This window comes from Plutella xylostella, chromosome Z (genome assembly GCF_932276165.1).
Source record: "Plutella xylostella chromosome Z, ilPluXylo3.1, whole genome shotgun sequence".
NCBI lineage: Eukaryota > Metazoa > Arthropoda > Insecta > Lepidoptera > Plutellidae > Plutella > Plutella xylostella.
Window position 1 is genome coordinate 10,210,114 of NC_064012.1, and position 16,554 is coordinate 10,226,667.

General features: G+C 36.1%; 1 protein-coding gene across 1 annotated transcript in view; it reads right to left on the reverse strand.

Annotated features, from left to right (window-relative positions):
* LOC105394748 (high affinity cAMP-specific 3',5'-cyclic phosphodiesterase 7A) overlaps nt 1-16,554 on the reverse strand; it is a 58,990-nt gene that overhangs the window by 25,455 nt on the left and 16,981 nt on the right. The window contains exons 3-4 of the mRNA XM_048632887.1: nt 11,427-11,593; nt 9,520-9,583 (exon numbers count right to left, since the gene is read on the reverse strand). Coding sequence (XP_048488844.1) covers nt 9,520-9,583; nt 11,427-11,593 — 231 coding nt within the window. The remainder of the gene's footprint in view (nt 1-9,519; nt 9,584-11,426; nt 11,594-16,554) is intronic.

The following is a 16,554-nucleotide window of genomic DNA, read 5'->3' on the forward strand; positions in this document are numbered from 1 at the left end:
CATTACACACTCGTATTTACATAATAATTACAAAGTCGTACCAAAAAGCCATTAAAATATAATAATTAGGCTGTATCGTAAGCGGATATCCGAAATGCGTTATATTAGCCTTGTACTTAAGCGGCCTTATCAATAAATCTGGTATAAGGTTGGATCAGTGATCACACAATTACCCTTTCAAACTCACCTCATCTAAATCAATAAGGCATGTACAGTCAACAAAAGGGATAACTTTCAACCCCGAACGCAAACAGTTTGATCCTAAGACTCACACGTAAAAGATAGATGAGTTGAGGAATACTTAGGTAGACATACATAGGTAAACATACGTAGGGTTGAATTATTCTCTGGTTTTAGGGTGTGCGTTTTCAGCTATAGAGGGTTTACGATCAGACTTAAAATGTTGTGTACAAAAAATACTCTAAAGGTATGAGTGGAAAATTAGCAAGGTTGGTATGTGTTTTATATTACTAAATCCTAATTTTTTATTTGACCAATTAAAAATCCACGAAAATGCAAAATTGTGTAAGCTTATTTATCTATTTCTCTCCATTTGTAGGAGGTTTTCGATATAAAATGTTGTTGGTCTACAAACTTCTGTTGCGGACTGTACATCCTTTTGACCGAGAAAATTAAAATTGAGCGAGAATAGACCGGGACCTTCAAGGTGCGTCCTACAGCTTCACACACTGGACCGGTTTTATACACAAACACTCTTTCATACACTCTCGAACAATGAAAAAGTTCCATCCACAAAAAGGGGTCACCAAATGACCCCATTTTTTAAATCATTTACTTAATTAATTTAATATGAACGCAATATTTACGTTTACAGATGGTAATATACTGATGCGCTGTTAAATTGTACTTCAATATTGCACATGGCGTCATTAAGCTAGCAATTCCAAATAAATTTGGTGCTAAGTCACTGGAACTTTTTCATTGCTCGCGAATGTATAAGAAGTTAATAATCCGGTAAAGTTAATAAAAGCCGACCAATTCTAGTTAGTAACAGTGTCAGATCCCGCTCAAGCTAACTTTACCGACTATTTTTGCGAGACATCAATATTTGTATTCGTACCAGCAGTCTCCAATTTAGCACTTAGCAACAGACACAATCATTTCTGAGCAGCGTATCCATCCACACTGTACTAACAAGTCAATAAATAGGAGATTAGTGGTCAACTAATATTAATAATACCTACGTATAGACTCGTGAATTTGATCAATTAGTGTGCCCACAAAATAAACGACATTCGATACACCTAAGTAATTAATTAAGCCGCTAAAACAGATAGAAGTACGATCAAATTAATTAGGTGTCAACCTTAATGTGCTAAAGAGGTGAACTTGGATGAGGGAGTCAAGGCGGAACCCAATACCGCTACTAGTCCTAGCGTATAACGCCAAAAATTTGAAAAGAATATATATGATAATGATATAAGATTTGACCCAAAGCGTTAGCAAGAAGAAATTATAAAATTAGTAATATTGTTAGCCATATCTTATTTAAAAAAAATATTGATATCTTCCTATGTTATGGATTTATTTTTGTAATTTCTTTGTGTGTGAGGAATAAAGTATTATCATTCTATGTAGCTTTGGACGCTAGTAGACCTTGATTTTTATTTAAAGAGATAGAAGTGTGACAAAATTACAGCTACATGTGTAGTCAAGACAAGACCAAGACAAATGTCATTCCACTAAGTTCCAACATACAACTTGCATGAGTATTTACCAGAATTTCAACCTACTCCTCGGCTCCTGCTGTATCTTGGCGTTTGTGCAAGTCAGAACTTAGACTGAGAATGTTTGATTATTATTGTTGGAATGGGGTTTGGACTTGTCCCCTATAACTGAACTAAACCTTGTGGCGTTTCCGTCAAAGTTAGTAATTTGTTCAGTGACATACCTCGATTAATTTGCCTACAATTCAATTCGACGAAATTCAGTGAGACCTCTGAGAATTTCATGTGTGTAAAAAGTATTATTACTGTCATCATAGCGACAAATCAATTTAATAAAGTATTTAAAAAAAGCTTTTTAGGTGACGAACTTCTGTCCTGTTGAAACTCACTGATGAGACACGAGGGGCTTTACCACAAAAAATTTGACAGTATTTAATAGATGTTTAGCGCTTTAATGCCTGCAAAATCTGTCAAATTTCATTTAAACGCTTGTAAAACAGTGTTTAAATATTTTTGTTGTAGTACAGCATAAGTCTCTTTACTAGCGCATTGGTGAATGAAAACGTGTAAGTCAGGACTCGGTAATTTATTCTTGGAAACTTAGACCGACAAATATTAGTTAGTGAAACTACATGGGTACTTTACCTAATTGGGGGGGAATTATGCATCCATCGTGCATACATCACATGGCACTGATTGGAGTGGTCGATTGTCGGTTGTGTCGTTTCCCACACATTTTAATAATTTAAAGCTCAAAATGGTATTTCAACCTGAAAAATATAACTTTTAAACTCAATATTGCTATGTAAAATACTACTTTTAAACTCGGAACATGTCATCCGTAGATGGCTGCGGACGACTTTTGCTCACTCGACCCCGGAATCATCTCACACACGACATATCACGTACTATATGAGATGTGTCGGATGCTACTACTACTAGGAGTGTTTTTCGGATTTTACTATACAGGGTGTTGCAAAAAGGGTATACTAAGCCGAAACCTACATGTGCAGCATGTTATATCTAAGCCCGAAACTGAAATCAAAATGATACCTGAACCTGAATACCAATTTTGCAACACCCTGTAGTTGCTTATTGACTCCGCTATATACTGAATTTCGTAGTACGAAATTTCGCTGATTGTTATTTCTAAAGTTATGATTCCGATGTACAATTTCTCCATTAAAATACGAGACATTGTGTTAGGGAATGCCGATTCCCGAGTGAGTGTAAATTGGCGCCCAGGTCACCAAATAGTACCTAGTTGAATAAGGTCACCAAATAGTACCTAGTTGAATAAACGGTCGAGCCTGCCCTCGACATCTGTACCCGTATCATGAAAATTCGAGCTAACGAATAGAATCGAATGCGAGTGCGACTATTGTCAACTTGACAGCACTTTCGAACACTTTTTACCTTTCGAATGAGTTTCGAAAAGAATGACCACAGAGTACATGATATTATTCTGACAATGACCTATGGAATGATAGCTGTCAAACTTTCGCAAATCTGTACACCGCAATACACCGCCATTTTGTTGTTGACAGGTTGACAGCACTTTCGAATAGACTATCGAATAGCTGCGGTTTTTCATGATACGGGTACTGAAGCGAAAATGCAATCACTGGGCGGCGTCGGTTAACTGAGGTTGACATTGAACATCTTAGGCCCGATTTAACCATTGAAGAATAATGCGATCTATTTAAAGTCTGTTCTTTAGTGCCAATTTCTCCATAGTCGGTAAGAGCATAACCAGGTATTAGTGGTTGAATTTTGACATTTGTGATAAGTTATTTGTGATATAAAAACATGATACCACTACATACAAATATAAAACCGACAGTTTACTAATAGTACTCGTAGCCTACGCTAGAAAACTAATCATAACATAAACTAGCCAGAATATTTGTACAACATACAAGTTGCAAACAGCTTCTGAACTGGTAATATTCCAGTCAATATAACTATGAACTAGTTACCGAATTGACGAACTGATGCAGTGCACAAAGCGGCTGAAGGCGCTCACATGATTCGGTAACAAGCTGTTAACTTTCCTTACACTTTGTGTATGGAAGTTTCTAGTGGAGTTTGCGATGCGGCGGCGGGTTACACGGGAAATATCATGCGTGCAACACAAATGATAAAAAAAGTAATTTGCGTTATATACAGGGAGTTTCAAAAAAGCCTTTTTTATAAAATATTGCCCTTTCGGCTTAGTGTACCCTATTTGCAACACCCTGTAATTTATTAATTGAATTGAAATTTTTAATTATACTGTAGTTATAACTTTTCTGAATACATTATGAAAACCTGTTTTAGATACATATTTCTTTAGAAACTTTCAGATATTCCGAATGGCGGGTACATTCATTATGAACATGAGGGCGCTTGTGATCAGATATCAATTCTCCCATCTGATGAAGTGACAGGGTTGTGAGTACAGTTGGAAAAAAACTTATCATAAGAGCACGCAGAAAGGTTCAATAGGAGGACCTACAACAAAGAACGGAGGCTGTCGCACATTTGGCGTTTTTCCAATAAAAGTTCTGATATACCCAACAGGTTTGTGTGAACTACAAACTATGTGTATGTTAGAAACATAAATATGTTGACTGTTTATTTCACATTCATGAAAAAAGTGAAGTAGTTTCTCTATGCATAACTTAACTACCTAATTGTAACATTAGTATCATTTTAAATTTTGCTTATTTTTTTCTTATAAAATGATTGTATATACGAATCAATCCATTAGTTTCATTTATTTTCGTAGAAAAAAAAAACGTGCTGAAAAGTTCTTACTTGAGTAATAAAAATAGCAACGTACTATGTATGGATGTATGTTTTTGTATCATATATAGGTACATACAAAAACATACAAGTAAAAAAAAAACTTGTTGACGTATTTTTTTCAAAGAAACTTGGCAGAAATTTTCTCTACGGGACGCACAAAAAACACGCACCAATTTCAAAGAACAACCATAAAAATACTTTATATTGTATTGTAATGTTCTAAATTTGTACTTGGTACCAAGAAATCACGTGGCTCGTGGTAATGAGGTAAGGAACCGTCGATGTTAATAGATCTTACCCTCAAAGCTAGAAACCCTAAAACTAGGTTTGTAGTCGTGGCTGACCTGATAAGCTATTTTCCTTACTTTTAAAACCCTAAATATTTATTTAATGTAACACAATAGTCCAAAACCGCAATCCCATAATTATTCCCTAACTTAATTATGCAGAACTAAAAAGCCTTCCGTCCGTTTTTCATCAAGAGAGATTATTAATTTCCAGCGTGTCCCTTCAAAGTTTACATTCGATTTTGTAATTTGCACGAGCGGCAGGGTCGTTAGAGTGGAATATTGCGCACAGTGCGTCCAGTGTGCAGCGCAACTCGTAACAAGCTGAAACTTTCAGTAGCGTCACTACATTCCAACGAACACCGTGAAGTTAAAAGGTTACAGGGGCAATGTGCAAAGCCTGAATCTATTAAGGTGTACTGATGAAAATTTAGTGAATGTTGCTGTATATTTTAAAGAATAAACTGCTATAGGATCTGTTATCGCAAATAATAAATGGTTGGTTTGGTAAAAAGTATTGAACTTAAACTGTCATAAATACACAAAGGTTCCATGCGAGAGAGCCAGGTGCAGTACCCGTATCATGAAAATTCGAGCTAACGAATAGAATCGAATACGAGTGCGACTATTGTCAACTTGACAGCACTTTCGAACACTTTTTACCTTTCGAATGAGTTTCGAAAAGAATGACCACAGAGTACATAATATTATTCTGACAATGACCTATGGAATGATAGCTGTCAAACTTTCGCAAATCTATACACCGCCATTTTGTTGTTGACAGGTTGACAGCACTTTCGAATAGACTATCGAATAGAATGTGCTGCGTTTTTTCCGGATCGCTCTAATAGAATAGCTATAAAATATTCTTAATAAAAAAATCAGAATCACAAAACAGAAGAACACTCACAAAATAATTCAAAATATCCTTATTCCCAATATTAAAAACTCAAGTTTGGAAATAGCCGATAAAAATCTACTATTACTAAAAATATTTATGAAATCGGTAAAAATATTCATTAGTTTGGCTGGGTTTATAAAAATATTGATAACAGCCAGCAGATTTATTTCAATTTATCGAGAGACCCTTTGATCGCTTCGAGTAAACAAATAGCCTCAGATGGAATAGTCGGATTGTCAGGATTTTTTTCATATTTTTATGAAAGCGTTTTCATTACTAGTTGCGCTAGCTTTCCACGTGTAAAAAAAGTTACTTTCCTTTTTAAATACAACTTTTTGCATCAACTTATCTAGCTTCTGTTTTATGAAGAAATATTTTCAACTCTCATAATTGTCGTGTTTTATGTTGCTTGAAACACATTTTTGTTTCCTCTAGCCAAGGCGGAATACGTGAAATCAGGCAAATATAAAGTATGACCCGAATATGATAACTAATAAATAGTGATATAGATATTATGGATATATAGATAGGCAATCCAAAGCAAATATAACCAATATGTTTACCGCGCACTATGTACATATCTATTAGTTACCTATTTTATCTCCACAAACTATAAACGGGAAATGGTGTCCACTCAATAAAATAGTGCTCTCATTAAAAAATTTAGGTCCACTTGCACAAAGATATTAAATCCAGATTTAGTGTCAATTCTCGATTTACAAAACGTCAATCCATATAATAAATTTATGGCTTAAATCGAGATTTAATATCTTTGTGCAAGTCGCCCTTAGAGTTATTCTGTAACTTTTTCACGATCAGCGTCATCTATAGGCGATCTCGAAGCAAAAATGCAACTTCAGTCGTGACAAAATAAAGAAATATTTACCGGAAAATTAATTCACGGTCTCAGCACAAAAACAGGGTTTGATTTAAATTTCATTTTATTTAAAAGCTTCCATTTATACGTCAGGAAAACTTTTACCTATTTGTTGTGCATAAAGCTTTCCATCAGCTAGCTGAAGGGGTGTTAACACAGCAAAATTATTTAGCATAGCATAGATTTAAATTAAAACGTTAACTAGTTTCCGATAGAGCGCACAAAATTTCAATAAAGTTATCGATAAACAACACAGCTATTAATTTGAAAAAGAAACTAATACAATTATAATTTGTAGATACGTACTATAAGTATAAATGATTTATTTAACTTAATACGTTATATGATTATTTAAAAAATATTAATTGTTATAATATATTATATTTGTCTTTTGTTTCATGTGTAATAACTAGTTAAACATGTACCTAAATAGTTACTATACAGAAAATATTTTGGCTGGACCATACTTCCATCTTCGCAATATTGAAATGTTTACAAATTAAGGTAATTTAAAAAAAAAAAACATGCACTCACGCCTTGTACTAATGTACTCCCTTGCGGGGTAGGCAGAGGTGCATTGCTGCACCCACTTTTCGCCAGAGTGTTATGTTAGTCCCAATGTAATAGGGGGAGGGCCTATTGCTATTTTACGGGCACATACAAGACCCGAGAACAAATATCTGTGTTTAAACAAATATCTGCCCCAGCCGGGAATCGAACGGGAGTCGTCAGTAGTCAGTAGTCGTCAGAAAGTTTTTCTTCGGAACGATATTTAAACTAGTAAAGCTGGGTCCACATTTGTATTACTCCTATAGATTTTTTATCTGTTGCGTAGCCTTGAATCTATTACTTCTCTATCTAGGTATTATTCTTATCTCTCACTCTACAAAAAAAAACCTAAAAGTTTCATCTTTTCGAATTCCACTTTTTTTTTCTTTAAAATTTTGGGAATGGAATTATTTTGGACCACCTGTCTCTCTGAACCACTTTTCATCTTTAAAAATTGACATCTGTCAAACTGTCTACGAGTAGGACGATATTGTGGTCCGATTAAATATTCATATTAGGCTCAGCCAAATTGAATTTCATTATTGTATTACCTACTATTGCTAAATTCCTTCACACAGAAAAAGGTTAAGAATGCATGGTAATATACAAGGGTGCATATTTCGCGCATCCGATGACCGGTACAGGGGGAGTGGTCAAAGAGTTATGCTGAAAATGAATGAGAATTTGTCTGTATTCAAATTACTCATTTGTATACAGACAAATTCTCATTCATTTTCAGCATAACTCTTTGACCACTCCCCCTGTACCGGTCATCGGATGCGCGAAATAAAATAAAATAAAATAATTATTGTATGTCGAATATGAATTTAGGTAGAGAACATTATGTATAAAATTTCAAACATCCCCAGATATATCAGGCGATATTTGAAAATATTTAAGAGATTTATAATATCTTAACACAATGATTAATGAAATGATTTTGAAGATATAATTATATAATAGAGTGTACAGTAACAATAATAATAATTGCTGGGAGAAATACCTTATGGGCAAAACAGCTTCGAATGAAAAGTTCTTTTTTGTGTACAACACAAAGAGTTAGTAAACAACTACATTATTAAGTTGCTAATAACGAAGTAAACACGCAACAAGTCTTTTTCATCAAGTAGGTAATATCGGATGAGGCGCGTTAGCAACCCGATACCTTCGTAGGAATTTCTCGCGGCAATAGTAACGCTCTTTATTTTAATATGATAGTAAAGTGAGCTACAGTGGCAGGTGACGGCCGGTTACAAACGAGAGCGCTGGATGCTTAGATTAACAATATACGATCAGGATGGAGAGCAAAATAACACCCCACTTCTACCACTGAGCTGTTATTTTGAATTAGTTCGGTTGAAAGATTTGTAACTTTCATTGGTATAATAGTCATTAGCTTGAACGAACGAACGAACGAACTTTGACGGTAAACAAAATGCGGACAGTTTTTTGCTTTGCCTTTGTATGTGACACTCCATCTTATCCGCATATTGTTAATCTAAGGCTGGATGTGACCTGGATCCTCGACACCAGCCTCGGATAGGGTAATTGATGGAGCACCTCGCTTGTCTTAGATATGTTCCCTGCAAGTAGTTCTGTCGGTATTGATGTCTATCTAGACGGGAGACGGGTCAATTCATATTCATTATGACAATATGGGTTGTTCCATAAAAATATATATTTTAATTAATATATATATATATATATATAATGTACCTTAAGTTACTCGCATGAATGTTAGGTTTACTAATTAGAAAGCATCTAATATTTTTGTACTTTGCGTACCTATAGTTTCAAGATTGAGAGTAAATAAGTAATCATTTACACATAAAATGTTAGTAGGAAGGAAATCTTCAAGTACGTACCTAATTGTAATTTCCCAAGGAGCCGACATTTAAAATTTAGGCAAGTCGCAATAGCAGGAAATTATAAGAAACGTAGTCTGGTATACGGATTAGCAAATGCGTAAAGAATTCAGAATTTAAAGAAAACATTAAAACAATACAACTCTGCATTGAATGCAAAGCAAGCCAAGGTAAGCCAAATAGCACATAATTTTCTTAAACTATCTGACATGTCTTGGAAAATGGCACTTGCAATACCTACATGATACAATGGTGGCGCACGTCGTTATAATGCTAGACCATGCATCAACTCTATCACAAATCACAATCATCATACAAATGAGATATTTTACAACACATTTAGTCAAAGTACTCTTAACGGGCAAAATAATCAGGCCACCTATTACAATGTTGCCCCACAATTCCTTTAGCTTTTTCTTAATCCACTTAGGATCTCCTTTAAGTGAAACTATTGTTTGTATTTACTTTCAAGTAACAGCCCGATTTAGGTAAAGGTTTTAACAATAAATATTCATTTAAATAGTTAGCCTGATTGTATTGCCTGTAAGTGCTAAAACATTACCCCCTGAGACGTTTTCTAAAGTAAATGCATTGAATCGCCACTGCACCGACTGATCAAGGATGCACTGCAACAAACACATAAAATTGATTAAATGCAACATTTAATCAAACATACAAGGGTTTAATCATGATTAAAAAATTAAATAATACACATGAATAATTTTAGCGCGACGACATTCGCAAGGCATATTTTCGTGAAAGAGGCGAGGATATAATGCAGACAGGCCAGCACAACAACCAAATAAAGTAAACCGCAATGAACGCGAAGTCGTTGACCGCGTCAGCTGTTATTCATGTGTACTACTAGGCTGCGAGAGACACAACACAGTGTTTACAAGATTCTTGGCCGGCTGTCAAAGGTCCGTGCATCGAGCAAAGTATTTTCAACCGATTTTGTCATTAACCCTCATTGTGTCGCCTCGTACCATACTGAGAATGCAACCGTCTAAATATAGCGTTACCGCTAAATGCGTAGACGACGATACTGCGCTATTATTTGGAATGAAACAATACTTTTATGGCATTGTTTACTGATAGTAAAGGCCCTTAACAGTCGGAAAATGCGTAGTTGCACTGAACAAATATATATCCGTGAAAAGTGTAAGCATGGCCATAGCCTGGCGCCAGCACAAACAAGCGGAGAAACAAAGGCTAACATCAATCTGCGTCCGACATCGCTTTAAAAGTCCGGTAAAACAATTCAAGCTGAACTAAAACACAAGTTACTATAACAATTCGCCATGTCCGTGCCGTATCACGGTCACGGGCGGTTCTCTTACGTAATGAATTACAATACCAGATGTATTGGAAACATCTCAACGAAAACATACATAAGTTAGAAGCGTTTATAATTAACAAAGATAAGGCGGCGTTGTGAGCGCGTCGAGTTAATTTTTCGCTGTGCGGCGACGTCCTTGCCGGCTGTTTCGCCTCAGTTACATGGAAGTCGCTTTTGCGGCAAAGATGATCATTACAAATGCCTAGCACAGCCATACAGGGGTGTTTATATTTTGGGTGTCAGTGACTGTGGACTCCATCTTTTTTTCAGTACTTATGCAAAAATTGAGAAGGTATATACCCTATAGGTATGACGGTTCAGTTGACCAGGTGTATACTGACTTTATACATATTATACACTCACGAGCAATGAATAAGCCCCACTTACAAAATTTCGACACCAAAGGACTCACACTTTTCAAAACATTTAACTAAGAATTTCAGAATAATATTAACGTTTTCAGTTGGTAATATTCTTAGGCGCTGTTAAATGTAATTCAATATTGTAGACGGCGTCATTAAAACTACTCTTTTCTGTTTAGGTGTAATGATATCACGCTGGAACTTTTTCATTGGTCGTGAGTGTACATATGTTTACAGTAGAGCTGTATAGTTTCGTATGAGAGCTCCTGTGAGGCAACCACTGGTTCTCCGCGGCTGCCGCACACCGTTTTCACTTCAGTAACAGTAAAGTAAGTCGCTTTGCTCGCGCAGATTTAACCTCTGGCACAGCTGTATTATGTCTCACGTGGTGTAATATTGGATGGCTCGCTCGGTCGCCCAGCAAGGCTACAAATACCTAGCGAAACTGCATTCGTGTGTAGTGTTGTTAGGTGTACTGGACACAGCTTTAGATACAATCAGCTTCATAAGCAGTTATACACTACAAAACGCTTCTTCATCCATGCAAATATTGGTAGCTATATTCTAAAGACACAAATTTTAATTTTAACGCTGTCACTCTATAAATTTTTCTAGCTAAACATGACATTTACGGGAACACTCATAAAGTCGAATTCAATATTTAAAATTAAGGTTTTGACCGCTCTAAATTTAAATATCCGCCTTCAGAATATCTACCATTGTCATTTTATGAAGCTGACCGTTCCCATGTGGTGTAGCATGGCGTACCTGCACTACGGCGGGCTGCAGGTCATCAAGCAAGGCCGTCTCGCGGAGCAGAGACCGCGTGACGAGCCTCTTCTTCCGCCGGCGGTGCATGCTGAGGAACTTGCCGATGCAGATGTCCGGCACCCGCGAGCACAGCTCCATGGAGTCCTCACGCACGAGGACCTCATCTGGAACAAAAGAAGGTAACGTTAGTATGGAGACGTTAGTGTGAATCAGATGCGAGTTTTTACGCAGCTGGAGTGGTGTGGCGTAAACGCATGTGTGTTTGTGTATGGCGCGGGGAGCAATTTTTTTTATTTATTACTTTATTGTACAACAGGTGGATTTAATTATAAAAGAATTTTCTACCAGTCAACCTGCAACAGCCATCTAGCGGTAAACGTGCTGGACTAGCGCCGTGCCAGAAAATCCGCTCGAACGGTGAAGATAAACTTACACTAGGCCCACTAAAGGGCCGATACGATAGATACCACCCGCACCAACGATATCAACCCTACTATATAAATGTGATACTTTGAAAGTATGAATGGAATTTTGTTACTATTCCCCGGGAAGACAGCTGAACTAATTATCTAAAATTTGTATAGATAGAGATGTGGCACCCTGGTTTACACCGTGTGTGCGTCATTCACAGATTGCTTACTCTTAATGTAGGAATTCCCACGGGAAACTTTCTAAGGTAAAGCAAAACTAGGGTGTCCAGATAGTATTGGCTAAAAAGTAGGATACGCGTAATTCGAATTTTTACATGATAGTAATTAAAATTGTCTAAAGCCTCGTAAGCATACTGTAGTGTGTCTACAAGCGTTTCGAATTTCCAACAAAGTAGCTAAAGTAAATCGGTCCAGCCACTTTCACCACCACATTACGAATATTGACAAAATTATAATAAATAAAGTCAGAGAAAATACAATCACAAAAAAGTTCCTTCTAGATATTATGTTAAAACAAAACAAGTGAGTCAAGAGACTTACTACAGAGATAATATTGTTCAGATAAAATATTGTATTTATAAGCGCTACATGATAACCAGAGTAAATAAAATTCGTTATAGCTGTAGCTTTTGCGATCGTTACTGTAGTGACGGGCGATTATATTTCCATACAGATAAAGCAGTCGTTTATCGCGTAAAATTACTTTATGCATAATATTAGATTCCACGCTATTATCACACAAATAATCAATGTTGTTTAACTCGACGCTCATCTTATCCTGTTGAAGATTAAGAGATTAACATCTCAATAACAGATTTATTTCTAGTCACGAATGCTTTTTATCGATACGGTAATATTACACTTTCTCAAATAAGGAATGTGATGGAGAACAGATGTAGCCAGGTATTTACATTATGGCTCAGGTTTCGTTCCACGGTGCGATCCCAACTCTCGGCAAATAAGAAACTAGATAAGCTTGAGGCGACCTATAAATCTGTCTTAAACAACCTTCGGAGCTGCGTACTCTTTATTTAAATTCTTAATTTAGAAACTCGCTTTACGACCTATAAATTGAACCATAAGTCTCCCGTAATAGAGTGGTACGTATTTGGTCACTGCAATTATGAATTGTACGTGTTATTACTGCAGCCGCAATAAAAACTCCATTGACATATCACAAACAACATCGGCTATTTTATTAGAAGACTTTATTTGCAAATTAATGCCTGGCAATTAACTCTTGAACTGAGTGAATAAATAATGCGGTATGGTTTCAAAATTACGGGCAGTTGTAATTGTAATTGAGTCATACGCGCATAATTGTATTTATATACTATCGCTATACCTTACCTACCTATATTATTTTAAATATTTTTTGTTGATTACATGTTAATACCTCTGTCAGTAACAGCACGAACACAGAGCTTCATAACACATTTTAGTTGTTTATACATAAGGTTATAGATGGTTAACTTAATTATAGTTAGGTACAAACTGTATGAAATCAAACCTTAAGGGTATTCTTTAAGTAGCAGTCCCATCACGTCGTGCCACTTGTATTTTTCAACACAATCGTAAGCATAATTTGAATGCAACATTGTGCGCCACTAAAATATTCACCAAGTGTCAACTGAGAATATGGGACTAAATACTAATGCCTTTTTTGCCTTCAACCAATAGTACTCGTATACTCATTGGCTTTGCAAACAAATACAATGAATGCCATTTATTGAGAGTATTTTAACGTACTCATTCATCACCTCGAAACAAACGACCTTATTTAGGGTTCTCAGGCAAACGCTCAGAAGCGAAATCGTGCAATGTTAGCGGCAGTATAAAAATATACGAAAGAATGTTTGCAACGAAAGTGGTCAAATCGGCCCGAGGGCTGTACCTATATTAAGGGTGAGCGGTGGAGTCCGAAATCGGAGCGACGACGGTGGGGTGTGGTTTTTAGGAGGCCGGAGGCTAACATGGGCGACTCCTCTTTTCATCCCATAATTTCCACAAGGAAACTGTATAACGCTGCAAAGTTATGCATACTTGTATTTACAACACCATTACGATATGACGTACTTGGCATATACCTACCAATAACCTAGTCTTTACTTTGTATCCCGGAAAAGCCGTCAAAGCGTAGCAAAGAAGATGTAGTACTCTATATTATTTAACCAGCACTCAAATCAGGCTGGCGGCAGTTGTCCAGTTGTTTTTGTTTACTTTGCTTTGGACGGCCGAGACGCCGAGTGTTGCGCGAAATAAAAAAAACAATTAATTATTGCCATTACTGTAATGAAGACTTCACTCAAGTTCATTAACAGTTGACACAGCGAGCCTGGCTCTCCCTCTGTCGGTTCCATTACGTAAATATTGGAACAGGAGACGGGTTCTCGCGGCTATTAGAGATTGCGGTATATTTTGCCAGTGCCGATGGACCGGCACTATGTTTCAATTAAAAACTGGTGTGCTTCCAAAGATTGGAAATCGCCTCGTTTCGGTACCCAAAAAGCCATCCTTTAGATGAAAGGATTCTCTATTCATACCTACAATGCACAATATACATAGGTATAGCTAGCCCTCCATGAGTGTACAAATTATTTATTAATAATCACCGTCAGCCTTCTAAAATTTAATAATTATTAACTTGCATAATTTCGTCCAAGTCTGAAACGAGCAACCACCTCATTACATTTCCATTATTACTACAATTTTCAGACAGACCACATGGTTTGCAGTTTGATATTACGATTTCCGTAATCCTGGTAACAGAAATCCAAATTGAAATCTGTTCAAATGTCAAATCCAGATTTAATGTCTTTTACGTGAAAATGTTTGCCTACCATTTATATTTTCAATTCGTGTGTATAAATGGATAAGGTTATTGCTTTGTAGCAACTCTAAGCTCTAACAACGCTGGAATGGCGCTGAAATTCACCATAGGACTATTCGACTATGAATGACTGTATGAATGAATGAATGAAGTTGATTGATACTCGTATGATTGAATCTTACATGGGGTTATTAAAGTACACATACACACATAACAATTAAATATGTGTGTTAAATAAATAAATAAAATTAAAAAAACATAAAATAAATATGTTTGTTTTTTTAATAACAGATCTCATGAATATGATGATACTGGGGCTCCAGACAAGCATCTCACATTTTGTGTATCGACCTACCTGCCCATCTTGTTCTTACTGCGACCGTATGGTGTTTGGTCAATGTAAGGACTCAGTTGGAAAAAGTTATAGGTACCTACCTAACAGTTCCGTTATCATTTAAATGTACGGAACTCTAATGTAGGAAGGGAGAACTAGATAAATTTATATGTAGCTAGTGTAGCTTAGTCAATCAAAATAGGGAATGTAATAACGTACGGCAAACCTATTAGAATCTACGACTCAAAGCCTAGTTTGTGTATCTGTTATAATTACGTATTATAATCGATAGGTTGAATATTTGGATTGGATCCGTCCGTCGACCAGTCACTCGACTCAATAATGGCCAGTCGACCGCAATGCTGGCCAACGTTGGTAAATACTGTGGCCACTTCAACCATTGCCGTAAACACAAAGCGAGTCTAGTAGTTATTATGCCTGGCTGCTCACACACTCGTCATAATGTCCAAAGGCTGGCATGATGACAGTGTTGTCAATTTTCCTTTTAGTCTTTTGTCCTTAGACTAGCGGAATATATGAAGTACCTCACACAATTAAAAGTGAGCAGATAATTAGCTGGTACTCATTCTTTTTTCTTGCTACACTCACGGGCAAAGAAAAAGTTCCACTCACAAAATTCATACACCAAACGAACCCAATTTTTTCAAAGATTTATTTTAAAATTTAACAAAAGATTATTGTTTTTATTTGGTAATATCATGATGGTCTGTTTAATGCACTTTAATATTGCAGCAGGAGTTATTAATCTAAACTTTTCCGTTTAAGAGTAATTTGGTGCTTTTCTCAGTGGAACCTTTTCATTGCCCGTGACTCCCGTGAGTGTATAATCCTAACTAATATTATAAATGCGAAAGTAACTGTATCTGTCTGTCTGTCTGTTACTCTTTCACGCCAAAACTACTGGACGGATTTGAATGAAATTTGATATACATATGGTCTAGACCCTGAGAAAGAACATAGGCTAATTTTTATCCCGAAATTCCCACGGGAAAACTTTTTAAGGCGAAGCGAAGCTCGCGGGAACAGCTAGTTGTATAATATATCTGTAACCCTTTCGTGTAAGGGTTTAGCATCTAAACAAATTTTGATGATAACTTGGCGAACGCACACGGACGGTACTAGTTTCTTTAATATTTTCTTTGTATTTATATATTATGTTCGTAAGATAATTAGTAGTTACTAAAATATTAACAATTATTAAAAGCTTATAAATACTTCTAACAAACTACTTAGTTTTTCTTGGTAGATTCGTGTTAACAGTTTAAGTAAGTATACAGTATAATGAAGAAATAAATGAAATAAAAATATAATAAACATGATGCAGAGGTAGAATTGAGCTTGAGATAGATCTTAGTACCTATGTCCGGGAAATCTAAGTAACTGAAAAAATTCACGGATTTTTAATGATTCATGAATATTGTAAATAGATTATACCTACCCAAGTAAAGAGGCATGATGAAAATCACGACCTAGTAAACGTATACTTTAAATATCCTTAAAAAAATATCC